Genomic DNA, 19321 nt, shown 5'->3' with positions numbered 1-19321 from the left:
TGTTCTCACCTCTGCACCAAATATCATCCAGCTTCCAAGAAAATGGCTCAACCATGTAAGACTGAGCAAAGGAGAAAACAATGAATACTTAACACACATTAGGCAATCTCAAAGTCAAGTTAAAGTTTATTAGGGGTTGTTACTCTGTGTACGACAGCCTTGAAATCAAAAAGACACAGGAACAGAGAGCGTTGATATAACAAAGCACGGAGCTGGTTTTGGAAACGATATCAAAGTAACAGTATTACTTTCAGATCAGCATTTACCATTCAATTTAAAGAACAAGCATCTTCTTATTGAAATATGGAGTCTGAATATACAGAAGCAGCAAATCAGTTTTTGGATTGCGTGAATAAACTTAATGTGCATACACTTCTTTACAAAAAGAGAGAAAAAAAAATCCTCAGCGAGTCGGTTGTCTTCAAGATGCAATCTTATGAACTGCTACTGTGATGGTCCCGTGACTCCTCACCAGAATGTTCCTAAAGAACAAATAAAGATAAAAAAAAATGTAGAAACTCTGAGCTGATAAACAAAAACTGTACTGACAAACAGGGATTAGTCAAAGGTGACAAAGTTCAGGAAATGCTCTGTTTTTCTCTATGACATGTTTTCACCTTTGACTGATAAATCTTTTTCAACCTGTCAGTCGTACACTGCTAATCTGATGATCAGTATGAGCAATCAATCAATGATTATTACTCAAAAAATTTTTTTGTCATCATCATTACCACAAATTTCAGTAAACGAGGTAAACTAGCACAGAAAGAAAGCACCACTTCCTAGATTTCATCACAAAACCACAAATTTGTTCTTATCAAGTGGTTACAAATGATCAAACTCTAGAAATAATCAGAACAAAATAAATAACCACCTTTAAAAAGGAAACAGTTAAAAAACAATAACAACAAAAAACAGGCTCATCCATTGTCTCTATCCTATCACTTTAAAGTCTTAATTTTATTTTTAATAACTTCTCCTTTATGGTCACAAGTATTTTGAGAGCTGATGTTAATGGTACACCAGAAGGGGGCAGCAGAGCTGCAAAAATAAAGTCTTTTTGTCAAGCCTGTGATCAGTTAGAGAAATTAATCATTTGATTTTGGCCTGTTTTCAGATGTTTTTTTGGAGGTACTGAAGATATGTTTAGCCTACTTTAGAGTTCAGAAATGTAGAATTATTGTAGAGACACTAACACTGCCCTCGATGTAATAAAGGCCTGAGTGTGTCATAAACTTAGGAGTAGATTTCTAGGAGACTTTCCCCCACTTGAGCTGTGAAAGTAAGACAAAGAGAAGTTAATGTTGAGTGGAAATTCCCCAGGTGAGACCTGGGTGGCGGTCTCAGTGTTTGTAATATGTTAACTCTGTGTTCTCTGTTGTGTAGAGGAATTTGGTGTAGCTTAGGTGAGGAGATTACTTTTATGACCGGCAGGAAGTCACGTACACAAATACACACACACACACACACAGTGCTTTGACTGTTATGACGCACCCACACCTACATGCACAGTCACTCACGTGCACTCACATAGACACACAGGTACGCGGGCACACAGGCACTCACATGCTCGTGCATACACACACAGACACAGAGTTTGCAGCACACCATGGTGGTTTTATGATGGAGTCGCTTCTACAAAACTGTGTTTCACAGACAAAGGAGTGAAGATCTGCAGAGGGACACCGGCCTTGCACGTCCTCCCTTCTAGAAGATGCATGCTTAACTGAAGATGAATGAAGATGAATAAAGGTTTTGTGAAAATGACTACTGAGTTCCGGTGCCGTCTCTGGATGCCCGAGGAATAAAAAGAACTGGGGTGAAACTGATTTCGTAACAGTACTCATCTCCCTGCATATTAATCAGTGCAATGCTTGAATTCACTGAGATGGAGAAAAAAAGGAGAGATGAAAGTCAGTCAAACAAAAACCAAAAAGACAAAAGTTGTGTCAGTGCTCACCCCGACTCGGACTCCAGGCATACGGTTGGAGTGTCTGTTGGGTCTTTTGTGAGAGCTGCAGCTTGTTTGGCCAAAACGGACACAACACCGCCATGTTCATCAGACAGGGACCCGCGGCCTGGAAATAAAAGACTTTTTTTTAGAAGAAAAAAAAACACTCAAACCAGTGTTGATTAATTTCTCTTTAAGGTCATCGTGCATCTAACAAACTCATGTTGTCTAGCTTCTAGCTGAGGAGCCAAACCAACATTTTTTGATTTTAACACATTTCTTTGTTGATAAGGAAAACCAGGCTACACCTGAAGGAACAAATCCACGGTTTTGGACAAGCACACTAACTTCACTGCGTTTCCAGGCCTACTCTTAGCAACAATCCAGAAAGTTTCTGCACCTGGTCAAGAAAACCCTGGAAAACACAATTTGCTGTTTCTGCACTTCAGTTTTTGTAAGATGAACAAAAATGAACATTTTACAGCATTATGTGGATAATTAGTTGGATTTGTCTGTAGATTTTGTTACGTTAGGACAGACAGTCTGTATGTAAGTTGAGTGGCTGCTACTTTACTACGCAGACATGAGAGTGCTGTGAATCTACTGAACTAAAATGTAGGAAGAAGTCAAATCAATACAGAAAGCTGTCAGAGAGTCAGACAGCAAAATTGTTTGGCCAGTAAGATTTTATTCATAATATTTTAATGAACTTCTTTTGAAGCATATACTTCAAATACACACAACTATCACACAGTGGACATTCCATCGCAGTGAAAAGTGAGCCTGTGAGTAGAGTCTACTTGTATTTCAATGATATGAAAGTCTGTTGGTCAAATGTAATAAAATCCGCAAATGCTGATAAAGCAGCACATAATCTGGTGTAAGTGATAACCCTTCCAGCTGAGTTATACCACTATCAATATGCTAATTATGTTTTTGAATGAAAGATACACGACACACAATTTGTTATTAAAGAGCAGCAATTTTTTGTATCAGAGAAAATCTAGTAAAACGTTTACATTTACAGTGGTCCCTCGCTATAACGCGGTTCACCTTTTGCAGCTTTGCTGTTTCGCAGATTTTTTTTGTGCAATTTTGCATGGTTTTTATTTTATTTATTTATTTTTACAGCGCGTTGTGTTCTGCGTCCTGATTGGCTGTAGACCATTGTCAATCAATCGTTCAGCTTGTCAAATTTACATAAATCTTCAATCGCTAGCAGTGTGACTCTGAAGTGCTGTACTGTATGTTTGTATGTTTTCTCCCCAACAAACACAACAATGTCAACGAAACGTTTTGCACCGTCAAGGGCGACCGCGGGTGCCTTTGGTTTCATTCTATAATACTGGAGATTATTTTTTATAATTATTATAGATGAAGTTGGCTACTTCGCGGATTTAACCTATCGCGTGTTATTTTTAGAACGTAACCCCCATGATAAACAAGGGACCACTGTACATTTGAAAAATACCATCTGTAACATTTATACCCATGTTTGGATGATTTTTACAGGAACTACATCAAAGTTAATCAAGGGATCACTAAAACATTTATTAATCCTTGATAGAGCAAGCATAGGAGCAGGCTGCTGACTCTCAGTCATGTAAAAAAAGAATGTTTTCACGGGACTCGGTGGAGCACACTGCAGCCATCTTGTTCATGATGTTTAACATTTAACACATTTACCATGAGACATCCACTCATGGGAAGATTGTGGCATTGTGTGTTAACACACACCTGAATCCTGCAGACCACCAAATTCCCAAAATTTCAGCTTTCATAATTAATTGTCTTTCATTCTCACTTGACTTATATGCAGAATGAAAATTAATTCTCCATCAACATAGTTAAAGTTTTTTAATTATTGTATTTTATTATTGTATTAGAATAATGTATTAGTAGTGGATGGTTTAAAAACAACTTAGAACTTATTATTCTAAAACTAATGATTACATTTGACTACAAATACAGTATGTACAATGCTAATACTCAGATCAGTATACAATATAGTTTTACTACAATTTTAAGTTGAGAAGCTTCTATTCTTTTTGAATATTTTTTCCCTTCATAATGATGTAAGTGCGTCTTTCTGTTTCATGCAGTGACAAACGTCACTAACCCATTATGATCAATGCTTTAGGTAGAAATTTTAGTATGGCCGTTGAGCTTCAACAATTAACAGATTGCAGGTAAAAAAAAAAAAATCCCCACATTTCCAAAGAAATGCCCACAACCTTTTTATTATGAAGGAGCTTAACGTGGATTTTTTTTAATTAATACTTGTGTTTTTACTTTGTTTATTTGAATTATTCTTTTGCTCTTGAATCTGTTTTATATTGTCTTATGTATTACTTTAAATGCTTATTTGTAGACCAGTATTGATCAATAAGAACTTAATGTTTTCGTGAAAACAACACCACTCGGTACTCTCTCTCCCATCCAAAGCGTAATGACTTATGGCTAAATAACCCATAACTTTGAGCATCTGAGCAGTGACACCAGTGCACTTTGACAAGTAAAAGGCCAGTTAACGTGAACTAGTTTGGGGTTTCCTCACTTACAGCCCAGGTTGTGTCCTTGTTGATCCGTGCAGAGCACACCAACCACTGCTGGATTCTTCATGCTGCCACAAACAAACACACAGAAGGAGCGAAAGTCGCTTTAAAGGTCACAAAAACGTAAAACATATACTCAGTGCTAGAGTGGTTTTAACTTACGTATCATCGAGATGCTGTTCGAGGGTCGACTCCATTCTTATCAATCGGGAATAACTTAAATCGAAGTTTGCTCAATGAAGCTGTATTTTTGTTGTTGTCTGCTACCTCAACGTTTCCGGGTAGAGTCAGCTGACTGTCACATGAACTAAGGGTCCATATGAGGACCAAAATATGCCAAGCGCGGAAATATACAATAGTATTGTAGGACCAAGTGAGTCATGCGCATTGAAATAAAGCGTTTCGTTTTCGATTTAATGATGAATGATGCATCAAAATACATTCCCTCATTCATTCATTTATTGGACATTCAGGCATTAATAAAGTCAATAATTATTTGATAATTCAATCGAAAATAAAAGGACTGATCATAAATAAATATTTCTAAATGAACTATAAATCCATTAATTTAATAAATATTTAAAATAAAATGGCATTAAACTAACAAATAAAAACTTAATAAAAAAACATTTTTTAATGCCAAATTTAAAAACTATTTTTTCAAAACCCTTTTGAAAAAATGCAATTTTTAAAAGAGACATCACTAAATGGATTTAAAAAATCAATTACAAATACAAATGTATTTCTGACATTTAAAATGATGATTCACACTCCCCAGTTTAAAATCTATTGCCTGCTTGCATTCGCCTTTTCTGTTTTCTATGGGGTTAACTTCCATATTATCTAATTCATAATATATTGGCCGTTCTTACGTTCATATAAAGCACAGAGTTTGTGACTAGATAGATCGATATTTGCTAATACACTTTTGTAACTTCCATATTTACACCCTAGAGAATTAATTGTGCAGGAAAATCCCCGTAGATCAGCAGTTTCTGAAAAACTCAGAACAGCTCACCTTTGTTCTCCATTCTGATACTCAGTTTGAATTTCAAAATGTCATCTCGACTATCTCAATGCCTAAATAAAGAGTCATCAAACTTGCATATTTAATGAAGTGGCCAGTGAGTGTATGTCACAGTTTTGTGTGCAATGAAGCCAGAATGCAGGACACAACACAGAGGAGTCAATAGAAAGCTGATAATAAGTCCAAAAGCACAAAGTACAAAGAATACAAGGAGACCTGAAGACAACAAAAGCACATGCACAGGGAACAAAACACCAACATGACAAAGATGAAAGTAATCAAGACAATTCAACAGACAGAAAATACGATTCAAAAACAGGAAATCAGAGAGAAATAAATCACACTAAAGCAGGAAACAATCCAAAAGCTACAAATAAACACAGAGACAGGAAAGCTCATATTAAAAATGAAGGGAACACTGGAGAAGGGAACACTGGAGGACACAGAAAGATAAGATGAAGGGAATAACAGAGGCAAGCACAGAAGGAAGTTAACGCATGAGAAATAACTCAAACTAGGAACTGAAGCTAAATAAAGATCATGGATCCAAAACAAGCAGTTTGTTACCCATCTGAAAAGGCATCCAAAACACCATGAAAACTAAACAGTAGCCAGAACTAAAAAACAAAACAAAAACAAAACAACAACTTTGCATAACATGAATAAACAAACAAACAAAAACCCAAATAGACTCAAATATAAAAAGGAAAAATTCAAAACCCAAACACTGAACAAAAAACAAACAGTGGACAAAACACAGGACCGTAACATTTACATCATGATGAGATTTCATATTCCCCACTCTGCGAAAAGTGTTTGATTCATGAGTATAATATTCAGTACAGTTTTCCGTGTCCCGAGGTCCTCATTCACTGAAGTAACTGTCTACACTAGATAGGTTATGTAATGAAACCTTGCTCCTCTATATTTCATCATTGATCTGTTACTCTCTTCATACCCACCTCCACTAGAAATTGATTTTGGTACTCAGAGGTGTATAAATATAAAATCAGATTAGTTTAGTTTTTCTTCTGAATATATTTATTGATTATTCACTTCCCAATGTATTCCTATGGAGCAGTCACTCGACACCCACAAATAAGCTGAGGTTGCCTAAAACAACTCCAATGTCGAAGGTGCTCCTCGGTACTGAGAAGCAAAATCACCCCTTCAAACACAATCTTCACCATCCATGTAACATAACAGAATGACTCAGCATAATAAATACAAGGACGGTAACAATGGCTTTTATTGCATGTAAAATATAGCAATAATACTTTGGGTTTAAAACAGAAATCTTGTTTCTTGTACCCTCTTGATGGCAGATTTTGTTAATGCAATTTCTTTAGAAGTTAGTGTGAGGCCTCTGGGCACACCTCCACATGATTTCTGCTGCCTGTCCCAGGATGGCTTGGCTTCAGTGCTCCTGCTGACAGGGCAAAAATGGGTGAATGTAATTATATGGCCACTGCATTGGAGGAATCCATCACCTGTGCAGCAGCAGGGTAATGTCCTGCTGAGTAACCCAAGGGGTGCTCTCCCCCTCCCTCCTTCCCTCTAATTTTTTTCTGTCTTTGGCTCTCGTCTTCTCTCGCTCATATTTCTCTTTTCGCAACTTAAATCACAGTCTGCCCGTTTTCTCTGACAACCAGCTGCTCATCACTGTCCAAGCAGTCACGTACTCACAGACGCATGTAAAAGTATAAGTCTGTGCATAAGGAACAATTTTCAGCCTGCTTTTTATGCCATACATGCATGCTCATGTATCACGTACACATCACATACACACAGTAACTCCTGCTATCTTCATGAGGACAGCCAATAAAATACTAAATCCATAAGCCCATTGCTGTAACCTTAGCCGTCACAGCAAAGCCAGTCACTCTAACCTTACTGAATTCTCAATGAAACCCTAAATCTAAGTCTTTTCCCTAATTTCAAATTAAAATTTGTCCTCCAAAGATAGTAGAACAGGCCTGCACACACACACACACACACACACACACAGGAAATCTTTAATCTTGTACAACCAGAGGTTGGTATAAATCCAGTTATTCGTGACCTATACATTAGAGCTGCAGTAAATCTGCAAATGAGCTGGATCTGAAATAGAGACCTGACTCAGAGTCGATGTATCACTGCGATCCTCACTACCATAATTCAGAGACATTAAGACTCATTATTCCTATTCTCGTATCACTTTAGTGGCACTGTAGCTTCGACGTCTCAGTGAGGAGTGGTGCGAGGTTTTAATCATTCATTTAAACCTCTTTAAAACACATAGCATCATGACACACACCATACAGCAGGGGTCGGCAACCCTAGGCACGCGTGCCACAGTTGGCACGCGAAAGGGTTAACTGATGGCACGAGTATTCTCATTGTGCTGACTTTTTACAATCAGTTACAGTAACTCGTACTGCGTACTAGCTAGCATGACGGAGTTTCTATACAGCTGGGTGGGTGCTATGATGTTACTGATGTTGAACTTTATTTTATTCATAAGGTTAGTTAGTAGAGTTGCCAACTGTCCAGTAAAAAGACGAATCGTCCGTATTCAGAGAAATTATTACGTGTTTCGTATTGAGCTGAGAAGGGATGCAGTTTGTCCCGGACTTCAGCTACAATGAAAAAGACACAAAGCTGGAGTTATTCTGTGTCTTTACGCTGCAGCTGCCTCTTCTCCTCTCATTCTCTGCCCCTCCCTCTCCTGTTGCTACTTCAATTATGAAACTGATCAATGATCAGCTGATCGGCTTTTCTCTCTTGTTTGTTTATCGCCCACTTTGTGCCAGAAAGAGGAAACCGCCGGATGTCGCGCTAAACAACAGCAGCGCGTTTAAGCTTGATCAGCTGTTGTTAGAATGTATTTAATATTACTTTCTAGTATCAGCTGATGTTTGCTGGAGCCACAGCTGTAAAGCTGCTGGTCATGATGTCGGTTTGGTTATCTGGTGAGAGGGAAACATGAAGAGGAAACCAGGAGATGTCCTTACTGAATCATCAGAGCTGTGATGGAGAAACAGGTTTAACTTTTAGGTGACATGACTGAGTTGAAGGGAAGTTATGAACTGTTTCTGAGAGACAAATAACACCAGGATCCTTTTTTTACTTAGCTGACAGCTGGTAACTGTGCAGGGGCGGGTTTAGCAAAGTTTTGCCAGGGGGGCAGGTAGGGCATTAACAGGGAGAGGGGGGCACAAAGAAATACTTTCTTATTCTCATTTAAAATGTCTGTTATTAAATAATTATCTGAATCTTACAACCAAAGTTTTTATCTGACGTAAAATATATAGAAATCATATATATACCAACAAGACTGTACATCACTGTCACAACAGCGTTTGTTTTCATTTAAAGGCTTAATGGCTTTAATACCTGGTGGGCCGGTCTCTAGTCAAAATGCCCGGGACGATTTTTGTCCCAGTCCAGCCCTGGGCACGACACGCAGTGAATTAATATGAGAAGGTGCATTAAAAAATAAATGGCCACGTCAGCGGTGCACATCGCAAATTAGCTCTCATAGACACATTAGTTGTGCTGCTTCTTCATGACGGTATCTTAGCTAACAACCCCAACTTAGCCTACTGGTGAGAGGGTCGTTGTTAGCTTTCCATATTCCGACATTTCAAAAGCTTCAGGAGCTGTCCGCTCAGCACAGCATCAGCACCACGGAAATACACGGATACATCCGTAGGCTTGAGACACAAGGCGTTTTTGGGACTTTCAGGTGTATGGACCAATTTTTTTTTTTCTGATCAAACCAGAAATCTTTAATGAGCAGCTGGATTTGTCTCACATTAACTGGCTGAGTTAATGCCAGTTAATGCAACATCGAAGCAGCTGGAATCCACAGCTGTGCGTGTTCATGGAGCTGCATTTTCACCTGCTGGACATCACTACCTGACAAGTTTAACTGTCTTCAGAACATTGCAGAGGCCTTATTGACAGTATTTGACTCTACATATCTGTGTGAGCGGATTTTCTCTCACATGAGTCCTCAGGCAGCCGTCTGAATGCTGGACACTCGGAGACCTGTGTCTCTGAGTGGGAGACCAGAGATCACATTTTCCCTGTATTAACAGACATGCCATATTGGCCCAGTTTATTGTTCTTATCATTGTTGTGAGGAGACCATAAATAGCATTTGCATTTTCTGTTGTACAGTTCATTTGCTGTCATGGATAAAAAGTCTTTTTTTGTTTCAAAATAGCTGATAACTATTCACTGATAGCTGCCAACATCTGCGAACAAATATAATTCTATAAAGTGGTTCTATATAGTGCGTAACTGTTCATATAGAGCGTTATTAAATTTATTGCTAATGCAATCATATGGCACACTGACTTCTGAGGAAATTTTAAATGGCACTCGTCATCAGAAAGGTTGCCTACCCCTGCCATACAGTAATGTGATAAATAAGAAATATTGCGTTCTTGTTTCTGTTTTACCAGAAGACCAACCCACAAGTCAGTAATGTGGTAATGTCAGTAAACTCATTAGATGGCTTTGATTTTTATTTGTTTTGTCTTGATCACTTCTGATTGACAAATAGCTCAGGACTTGTGCCCTTTCTTCCACAGACATGTCAGATTTATTTTAGTTTGTCAACTCCTGAATTGGTTCTTTTGTTTTTGCTAGCTTGGTGGAAACTCTTACAGCTCCGGTCCAGAGACGATGTAGTCGAACCCTAAAGTGAGTCTTCGTAAGCCATCATCTGGATAGGTGAGATGACAGAGCTTCTGAGTGGACAGGCAGAAGGGGTGTAAGGGGGATTTTTCTGGCATGAGGAGGGAGGAAAGAAGAGAGGGAGGGGAGAGTGTTGGGTGGGGGGGTCACAGGTGGATAAAGAGAAGGAGAAAGGGAGGCTGCCTTCTCTAAGGAGTTGAGTAAACGTTGAGGAGTGGCTGAAGAGTCGGGGAACCAGCTTGACGTGCCACAGAGACAGTTCACAGTTGTTGTGTGGTGCTGGGGGTGCTGAGAGAGTCTAGTTCTCTTGTTGCTGTCATGGGTTTCAGGGAGGTGCTGCTGTCCTTCCTCCTGTTGTCTGTTGGGAGCTGGTGCAGAGGAGCTGTTATCACAGGGGTAAGATGGAAATTTCTAATGGAGCAACTCAATGTTAAGGTTTTTGATTTATCAGACTAAAGCAATATTTTAATCAACTCATCAATCTGTGTGTTGTCATATTGAAAGTGCATTTTACATTGTGTCTATCATAACTGTAACTGTTGCTTCAGTTCAGTGCCCCATTCCAAGTGGAATGGGGCACTAGTATATTCAAATAATTTTTAAAAAAATCAAGAAAAATATTTAAAATGTCTGTTTCTATCATTATATTTTCATCATCACAAAATCCTTTTATATGTATATATATATATATATATATATATATATATATATATATATATATATATATATATATATATATATATATATATATATATATATATATAAATTTTTAGTTTTATTTTAAATTATTTTAACTTACATTTTTGTGTGTGGATGAAAACTGAACACATCACTTCTCTGGATAATATTGTTAAATTTCATTACAAATGATTAATGACAGATCATATCCTCCCCCGCTTGAAGTTAACTGGAAAAATCAGAGGAAATTATCTCAGCCCCCTGAATGCTATTCATTTGTAAATGGTTTAGGGAGAGGACAGGGAATAAATCAAATGGATTTCACTCGCCAAACATGGGAGGGTATCTCTATTACAATAAGTAAAAGTTATATATATGAAAAGATAAACTCTATATCTATTACCATATATGAAGATGAAACTGATTTACTGGCAACAATAGAATTGCTTTTATTACTTTTTGTCTAGACCTCTGCCACCTTGTCCTTCTATCTTTCCTGCAGGCTTGTGAGAGAGATGTGCAGTGTGGTTTTGGCCTTTGCTGTGCTGTCAGTCTATGGCTGAGGGGTCTGAGGATGTGTGTCCCAAGAGGTGTGGAAGGGGATGAGTGCCACCCCTTTAGCCACAAGGTGGGGATAAATGTGATGTCAGTTATAATAATCTTCCAGTGTTACACACACATACGCGCACATAGGCACACACACACGTTTATCCTTCTTTCCTGTTTTAAGAAATTCTGATTGCTGTCAAGCTGGCTGAAGCCTTAGAAAAGCTGCTGATAAGTGCAGGGGGTATTGATTGTACTCAGCAGATCTGAGCCATATATCTCTTTGATTATCTGGAACAGGCGACGATTACTTCTACTAACACCACATCCATCTCTGAAACTCAGACTGATTAAGAGAAGCTTTAGGGCCTGCAGTTCCAGTTGTCAGCTCATAAAGGATTTAAGCTGTCAGATTACCCCAAAGCTACATTCCCTTTCCCCTTTTTCACGCTTCCAGGTACCCTATCCAGGGAAAAGGCAACATCACACCTGCCCCTGTCTCCCCCACTTGGTGTGCACCAGGTATGCTGACAGCAAGTACAGGTGTACTGAGGACTTCAAAAACATGGACTTTTAACGGACGAGAGAACACCGAGAATGATGCAAGCACAACAGCAAACAGAGTGGAAATCTGAACGGCCTGCGGATCAAAATCTTCTTCAGTGACTTTATTCTTCATTTGTGTACTCTATGCACTAAAATGTATAGGTTCTACTGATGCACACAACAAGCACATAAAAAGAAACAGGGAAGTGTAACCAACAAGATCTACAATAAACATGAGACAGCTTTAATTTAACAAGCCAAATGTTACCCCGAGAGTTATTTGTGAACCTTTAGCACATCTGCTGTTTCTTTCATGCTCATTTTATATTAATTTATCATGAGACGTGTTCGAGTATTACTGTCAATAAACATATACATAAAGTTGTGTTTTATAGAGGGCTCAGTTAATATTGTTGCATAAAACATTATGTTCAGTATGGAATGGAAATGTCAACTGGTTTTAATCACGGTGTGATAACGGTCATAAACAGAATCTTAGTGCAAATACTTTCACACGCAAACTGACCTTGTATAATATATTTGATTAGTGCATACGTGAGTCAAGGTGAAATTCCCTCATGTTAAATCGTTAGTAGTTCTTTGTTTCTTCTGTCTTAAATTGAAATGTACCGTGTCCAGTGTGAAATCATGACCTGACACGTGGACTTCAAAAGCTTTAACTAATAAAAAATTAATAACAGGAAAACATTAAGGGAAAAAGTAGTATAGATCACCAGAGATGTTATGAACTGGGAGTATTACCCTGCAGCTGTGAGGTACTTGTGCTGTCCTTTACTTACTCTACTTGGTCTTTATATTTATACTCCACTGCATCTGTGTAAAATATTGTCCTTTGTACTTATATTTATTTGACATCTGCAGTAACTACTTACTTTTTAGGTCGAGTTACCACATAGAAAACATTTATAATGCTCATCAAATACAGCTCACCGTTACAGTATATAAAGAGCTGCAGCCTTAGCTACAGCATAAAACACCACTTATACATAAATGCACAGCAAATAATAATAAACCAGAATAAATTCAAAGACTAGCCACTTACATCATTTGTTTAATGTAGGATTACATTTTGCTAACTGTAATTGAGTATGTTTTGATTGGAGTACTATAATTGCTACTTCTATTGGGTGTGAATACTTTATGCTACCAATTTGTTAAATGTTACTGCAGCGTAGTACAGAAAAACAGCTATTGTTTTTCAGTGAACTTATGAAAATTGAGAAAAAGTGTTTGTCTAAATCTTAAACCTAACCCTAATTTCAGTTTATTAAGTCAAAACTTTGAGATAATAATGAGAAATTTTGACTTATGGATGGCAAAATAAGCAAATAAATACAGTGGTGGAAACAAGTTTCTGTAATTTACGGCTCACACTTTCACATGATTACATCTTTGCTTGTCCTACCTTTGTTTTATTGTTATCAGATAAACCTTTCCAAGTAATTCAAGCTCACATCTTTGGAAACCTTGAGGAAAGTTTGCATACTGGTATTAAGTAGAAGGTCTGGACATCATATCTCCTGAACTGCACACCAACACATTGGTGTACCTGTTTAGCACTTACAGTGTATTTAAATGATGTGACGAATAATAAAGTCAATCCTTTGGAAGTTAGTTGTCATTTTCAGTAGATACCCTGTAAATACAAGTTTGACTTTTAGAGTTGCAACTTTTAAGTTCATACAAAACATTTTTTTTACAATCTTCCTGAACACTTTCAGTGTTCACAAGCTTAATGGGATATTTGTCCCCAGATAAGAGTCTGTTTTCTAAATCATATGCTTCTTATCACCATCTTTCATATCAGCTTATAGGAAAGGGCATTTCGGAAAAACAACCTTGATTAGTTGTATATAAGGGCTGGCCTCAGCAACTGGACGTTCACTCATCTGAGTCTACCTGTAGAGACAGCAACATGATGAAGTGGCTGGTCGTTTTGGCTGCCCTCGTGGCTTTCGCTGAATGTCTCCATAAGTAAGTCTGACTTGATTGGTTGTTTCTTTATTTGTTTTATGTATTTGACATTAAATACATAAAAAATTGTGAAACTCTCCGTGTTCCTATGAGGAGATCTAAAGGTCCTCCTGCTCACCTGAATATCGCACAGACATTTCTCCAGCTGTAAAGTTCAGGCCTGCCTTGCTCATTGCATGACTTTCTGCTCACATTGCTACATGTAGGATGCCCCTGATTAAGGGAAAATCTGCCAGGCAAACCCTCAAAGAGAAAGGGTTGTGGGAGGAGTACAGGAAGAGTCACCCATACAACCCAGCAGCCAAGTTCTACAGCAGTGGCACCGAGTCCATGACCAATGACGCTGACGTAAGCCCAGATTAGTAAAAAGCTTTAGATTTTGTTCATGTCGTTGAAAACATACCTTGCTTTACTTTTTCAAAATTGTCTTTTTAAATCTGAATCTGCATCTGTGTACTTGTTCCTTCTTTATCTGTCCCTCTAGTTGTCCTACTATGGTACGATCTCCATTGGAACCCCTCCTCAGTCCTTCTCTGTCATTTTTGACACTGGCTCCTCCAACTTGTGGGTCCCTTCAGTGTATTGCAACAGTTCAGCCTGTGGTGAGTGCCACTATGATGACTGCCGAAGCTCAGACAACATGGTACAACCTGGCCAGTATGGTTGGAACATACAGAAATGTGTACTTCTGTTATTAGATACTGTTCAAAAATATCCCTTTTTCATTTTAGGCTCTTTTTCATTCATGAATTTTATCCATAATGTAACTTTTTTCCAGCAGAAAATATGCTCTTAACTCGTGAGGCGAAATCAATATACAAGCCTAGATGAACTTGACCGCTAGCAACACTGGAATCCTTCGAGCATTAGTAGAAGTCATTTAGCAATAATAACAGAGCAGCACAGTTTGATTATCACAGTGACTTGAGATTTCTGCAGTATTTGCACTTGCAACTCTGATTCTCCACATAATGAATTGGTTTACTTTGGTAGCACATTCTTTCTAGCTTGTTCTAGTTGTAACTTTACCAGCAGAACAACACTCATTGCCATCACTGAAATGCTAGACATCCAAGTTGTATAAAATTGCAAAACTTAAAAATGCATTCCTCTGCAGAGAACCACAATCAATTCAACCCATCACAGTCATCCACCTTCCAGTGGGGTGACCAGTCTCTGTCCATCCAGTACGGGACTGGCAGCATGACTGGGTTACTGGGCAGCGACACTGTTGAGGTAACCAAAACCCGTGGAACAAAAAACTTAGTCTATTTAGACTTCAGATGGGCATCTCTTTGTGGTTTGCTGAACTGTGAGTGACAGCTGTTTTGCATGTCCAGGTGGGCGGCATCTCTGTGGCCAAGCAGGTGTTTGGATTGAGTGAGACAGAGGCTTCTTTCATGACTTACATGCAGGCTGATGGGATCTTAGGACTGGCCTTCCAGAGCATCGCCTCTGACAATGTTGTACCAGTTTTTAACAACATGATCACTCAGGGGCTGGTGTCAGAGCCCATTTTCTCAGTCTACCTGAGCGGGTACTGAAATGAAATGGAATTCAGTTGGCTGGAAAATCTTTATTGGGTTTTTCTTTTTGAGTATATTTTGTGAATTTATGATATGATTCTCTCTCTCTCTCTCTCTCTGTGTGTGTGTGTGTGTGTGTGTGTGTGTGTGTGTGTGTGTGTGTGTGTGTGTGTGTGTGTGTGTAATATCTTAGCAATAGTGAACAGGGCAGCGAGGTGGTCTTTGGTGGTACTGACAGCACCCACTACACTGGAACAATCACCTGGATCCCCCTGTCTTCTGCCACCTACTGGCAGATCAACATGGACAGGTGCCAATAAGTCATCCAAAAGCTGTTTTCTTCATAGCCAACATCTTTGCTTACAGCTTCATATCAGACACAAAAAATCACAAGGTTATAAAACTTCTTGGCTTGACTGTAATTCAACTTTCCACTTCACAGTGTTACCATCAACGGGCAGACTGTAGCCTGCTCTGGCGGGTGCCAGGCCATCATCGACACTGGCACCTCCCAGATTGTTGGTCCAACCACTGACATCAACAATCTGAATAGCTGGGTTGGAGCCTCAACCGACCAGTCAGGAGATGTGAGTCATACCATCGTGACACAAATTTTCCCCTTTTTCTGAACCCAGAGTAAACAGACATTTAAGACCCTGACGTCAGAACTTTGAAATAAAAATAATTAAGTGGGATTCGGATAGCTGCTTCAGTTGGAAAACTGTAAAATACCAATAAACAGATTTTCTTCTGCCTCATGGCCTCTGACTTTGTTCTGCTGACAGGCTATAGTGAACTGCCAGAACATCCCGAGCATGCCCGATGTCACCTTCACTCTCAATGGAAACGCCTTCACAGTCCCTGCATCTGCCTATGTTTCTCAGGTCAGTAAGACCATCCTGCCAACCACAGCACCAAATAATACAATACAATAATGAAGATTTGAAGAAATATATCTTTTCTTTCTCCCCTGTCCACAGAGCTCCTCTGGTTGTATGACTGGCTTTGGTCAGGGTGGCACCATGCAGCTCTGGATCTTGGGAGATGTTTTCATCCGGGAATACTATGCCGTCTTTAATGCCCAGTCCCAGAACATTGGTCTGGCCAAGTCAGCTTAATGACATCAGTAATCTCATAAATACTCCAAGCATGTATTTTAATGGAATGGGAGAGTTTATGCAAACAGGAGTTTGTGGAAAACGTGCATGTGAACATGTTGTAGCTGCCTTTACATTAAACAGATTATAGCAACGCATAGCATTTCTCTGTGTGTGTGTATCTGTGTCGACTGGACTTGCATGGCTATCTACTATTATCGCACATCAGTAGAATAAAGTGTTTCTGTGTTGTGCTGAAATGTCACAGGAACAAGAATCAGTCCAGTGTGTTCTTTTATACACTCGACCTTTTACAAAGGATCTGAAAGTTTTCACTTTTTTATGGTAAGGACAACAGGCTAAGAAAAAAATGACCCAACTGCTCTCAGAAGAAAAAAGGGCAGGTTGCCACTGACATCGAAGAAGCTGATAAGGACAAACATTGATAGAACAGATGATAACCTGATGACATGATTTCACAACTCTGCTGCTATCTCAACCTGTGAACATGAGAATGGGGAAGTCTCAAACACAGACAAAGCACACATTTACTGCAGAGACAGAGTTAACTGTTTTAATTTCATTTCTTATGCTGTCAACATTTCTCCATTAATAGCTCATTATTATAAACATCATCAGATTTCAGATTTTACAGTCCATTCAAGGTTTGGGATACAAAATAATCAAAACAAAGTAGAAGTGATCAGTCTCTGCTTGATCATTAAACATCTTTTAGTATTTAAGCAGTTAACTGACATATACATAAAAACTTTCCAACAAAACACTGACAAAAGAATTAAAGTGGATCAGACATTAAAATCTGTAACTCAAATTCACGGTTGGATTGCCAGTATGGAGTATTCCACCATCCCAGCATGCTCTTCGTCAGCAGCTCCTGTTGGTGCGTTGTGCATCCTCACATTTGCATACACTTCTTCGGGCTTCTGCAGAGCCCTGAAGTCCACCATTGTGTAAACTACGCTGCTCGTTTCCTAGTAGAGACACATTTTGCCAAGAGACAGTATTTTAGAGGAAGTTTAAAGTATAAACATGTCTCCAATTTAACATGATAGTGAGTCACAGCGACTGCTTGTTCCCTGTTTAGCACGTACCGAAGCTTCTTGGTTCAGTGAGTCACGGTGAGTTTGTCCATATTTGTCTACAAAGAAAAACAACAGAACTTCACATCATTTACCCATTCTATAAGAGGAAAAAAAAGAATATATTTTATCATAAACTTTGGCAGACAGTCTGAGCTCTGCGACAGCAGTTTTCAGGGAACTGCTTACCTAGCAGTTTGGATTTTCTCCTGACTCTGCAGCAAACAACACCAATCACTGAACTGATGAACATCATCACTGTAATTGCCACAATGACAGCCAGCGGCAAACTAAAACTCCAGGAGACTCTGAAGAGGAGCAGAGCACAAAAATGAAAAAACTATTCATGTTTCAGACACAGGAACAATTTGACCAGTGAGCAACAACAAAAACGAGCAATGTGCAGAGTGACCACCTGTTGCTGTCACCGTGGTCCTCTGCTAAAGCAGGTCTAGTGGACTCTGGGAGTGCTGTGGATGTGCCGGGGGCTTTGGTGGTCCCTGTGATTGGAGGCTGTGAATGGCTGAAGTGATCTGAAACTTCTGCAAATTTCAGATATAACAAAGTCAAATAAAAATCATGCTTAAATACAGCTAATAAACAATGACAGTAACAACTGTTGCATGAAATGCATTTAGAGCATCCTGTCAAAAGTTTTATAAGAATACTCACCAGACACTTCTACATAATAGTCCCTGTAGATGTGATTTGGGGCTCCCAGCACGACACACCTGTAAAAGCCTCCATCTACAAATTGCACATTTGCTATTCTAAATTCAATCCAGCCATCATTTTCTATTTTGGTCACTCTTCCTTTCAAAAGTTCACAGGTATATCCTGAACTGTCCATCAGCCTGTAGCAGCCTCCCGGATACAGTTTACAGCAAGCCTTGTTGTAACTGTTGTAAAATGAAGGAAAGGAGAGTCTCAGGAAAATGTGCTCGAACTCTTTAATCCTCTCCTGGCCTTTTAGATGACAGATATCTGGAAAACAAACAGCTGTCAATACAACTTCTCAAATACTGGAAAAAGTGGAATAGCCTTTTTTTTCATACCTATTAAAAGAATAAAAACAATGGAAAACTTCATCTTCATTGTGATGCTCGCTAATTCTCAGCACTTTGGGACAGTTTTAGTTTTGAATTCTTGCTGCAGGATTGAAGGCTCCTCCTAAAGAGGAAAGAAGAGGAAGTTGTCAAAGACGTGCTCCTCACGAGGCTTTGGGAACTGTTGCTGGACACGTCTGTGGCACAACAGTTCTGTGGCTGATTCTTTTTTTGACTGTGTTATGTGTCTGCATATTGGAAATGGACACAAATGGAAATGGACAATGGAGAGTCAATATCACTGGAAAAGAAATATGAAAATGCTTTCACCTCATATCCAACAGCGAACATTTGTCTCATAGTTTTGCATTTACACAAGAATGTGATCGCTTTAGCAGCTCATTAAGTTGCATGACTAAAATCTTGCAAAACACAAAATGTACTATTGCTTTTTTATATGGTTACAATAATAAAATAAAACCAACTACATGAAACATATGCTGGTAGCTTTATTTTATTTTACTGCACAGACAAAGACACAAGGAGATTAACCGAACTGGTTCAC

General features: G+C 38.8%; 4 protein-coding genes across 4 annotated transcripts; 2 read left to right on the top strand and 2 right to left on the bottom strand.

The window, feature by feature from the left end:
- Positions 1-108: 108 nt before the first annotated feature.
- lamtor5 (late endosomal/lysosomal adaptor, MAPK and MTOR activator 5) lies at positions 109-4822 on the bottom strand. The gene is made up of 4 exons (XM_085258541.1): positions 4669-4822; positions 4513-4574; positions 1961-2078; positions 109-482 (listed from the first exon to the last, which is right to left on the bottom strand). Exons 1-4 carry the CDS (start codon positions 4701-4703, stop codon positions 422-424), a joined length of 276 nt encoding a protein of 91 aa, XP_085114667.1. The 5' UTR covers positions 4704-4822; the 3' UTR covers positions 109-421.
- A 5665-nt stretch (positions 4823-10487) lies between these two features.
- On the top strand, positions 10488-12329 carry prok1 (prokineticin 1). Its single transcript, XM_085260117.1, has 3 exons — positions 10488-10618; positions 11403-11528; positions 11904-12329. The coding sequence occupies exons 1-3, from the start codon at positions 10541-10543 to the stop codon at positions 12021-12023; spliced, it is 324 nt and encodes a 107-aa protein (XP_085116243.1). The 5' UTR covers positions 10488-10540; the 3' UTR covers positions 12024-12329.
- A 1588-nt stretch (positions 12330-13917) lies between these two features.
- LOC146550128 (pepsin A-like) lies at positions 13918-16631 on the top strand. Its single transcript, XM_085261254.1, has 9 exons — positions 13918-13987; positions 14194-14335; positions 14472-14589; positions 15105-15223; positions 15328-15524; positions 15707-15823; positions 15956-16100; positions 16299-16397; positions 16494-16631. The coding sequence occupies exons 1-9, from the start codon at positions 13929-13931 to the stop codon at positions 16629-16631; spliced, it is 1134 nt and encodes a 377-aa protein (XP_085117380.1). The 5' UTR covers positions 13918-13928.
- Positions 16632-17220: 589 nt separating this feature from the next.
- Positions 17221-18807, bottom strand: LOC146550127 (uncharacterized). Its single transcript, XM_085261037.1, has 6 exons — positions 18766-18807; positions 18383-18694; positions 18126-18252; positions 17900-18018; positions 17723-17769; positions 17221-17602 (listed from the first exon to the last, which is right to left on the bottom strand). Exons 1-6 carry the CDS (start codon positions 18803-18805, stop codon positions 17444-17446), a joined length of 804 nt encoding a protein of 267 aa, XP_085117163.1. The 5' UTR covers positions 18806-18807; the 3' UTR covers positions 17221-17443.
- Between the last annotated feature and the right edge of the window lie 514 nt (positions 18808-19321).

Source organism: Mchenga conophoros, linkage group LG20 (genome assembly GCF_057382185.1).
Source record: "Mchenga conophoros isolate Kocher_MC1m ecotype Shallow Benthic linkage group LG20, M_conophoros_male_GT1.1, whole genome shotgun sequence".
Lineage (NCBI taxonomy): Eukaryota > Metazoa > Chordata > Actinopteri > Cichliformes > Cichlidae > Mchenga > Mchenga conophoros.
This window is presented reverse-complemented; position numbering and strand designations above follow the sequence as displayed.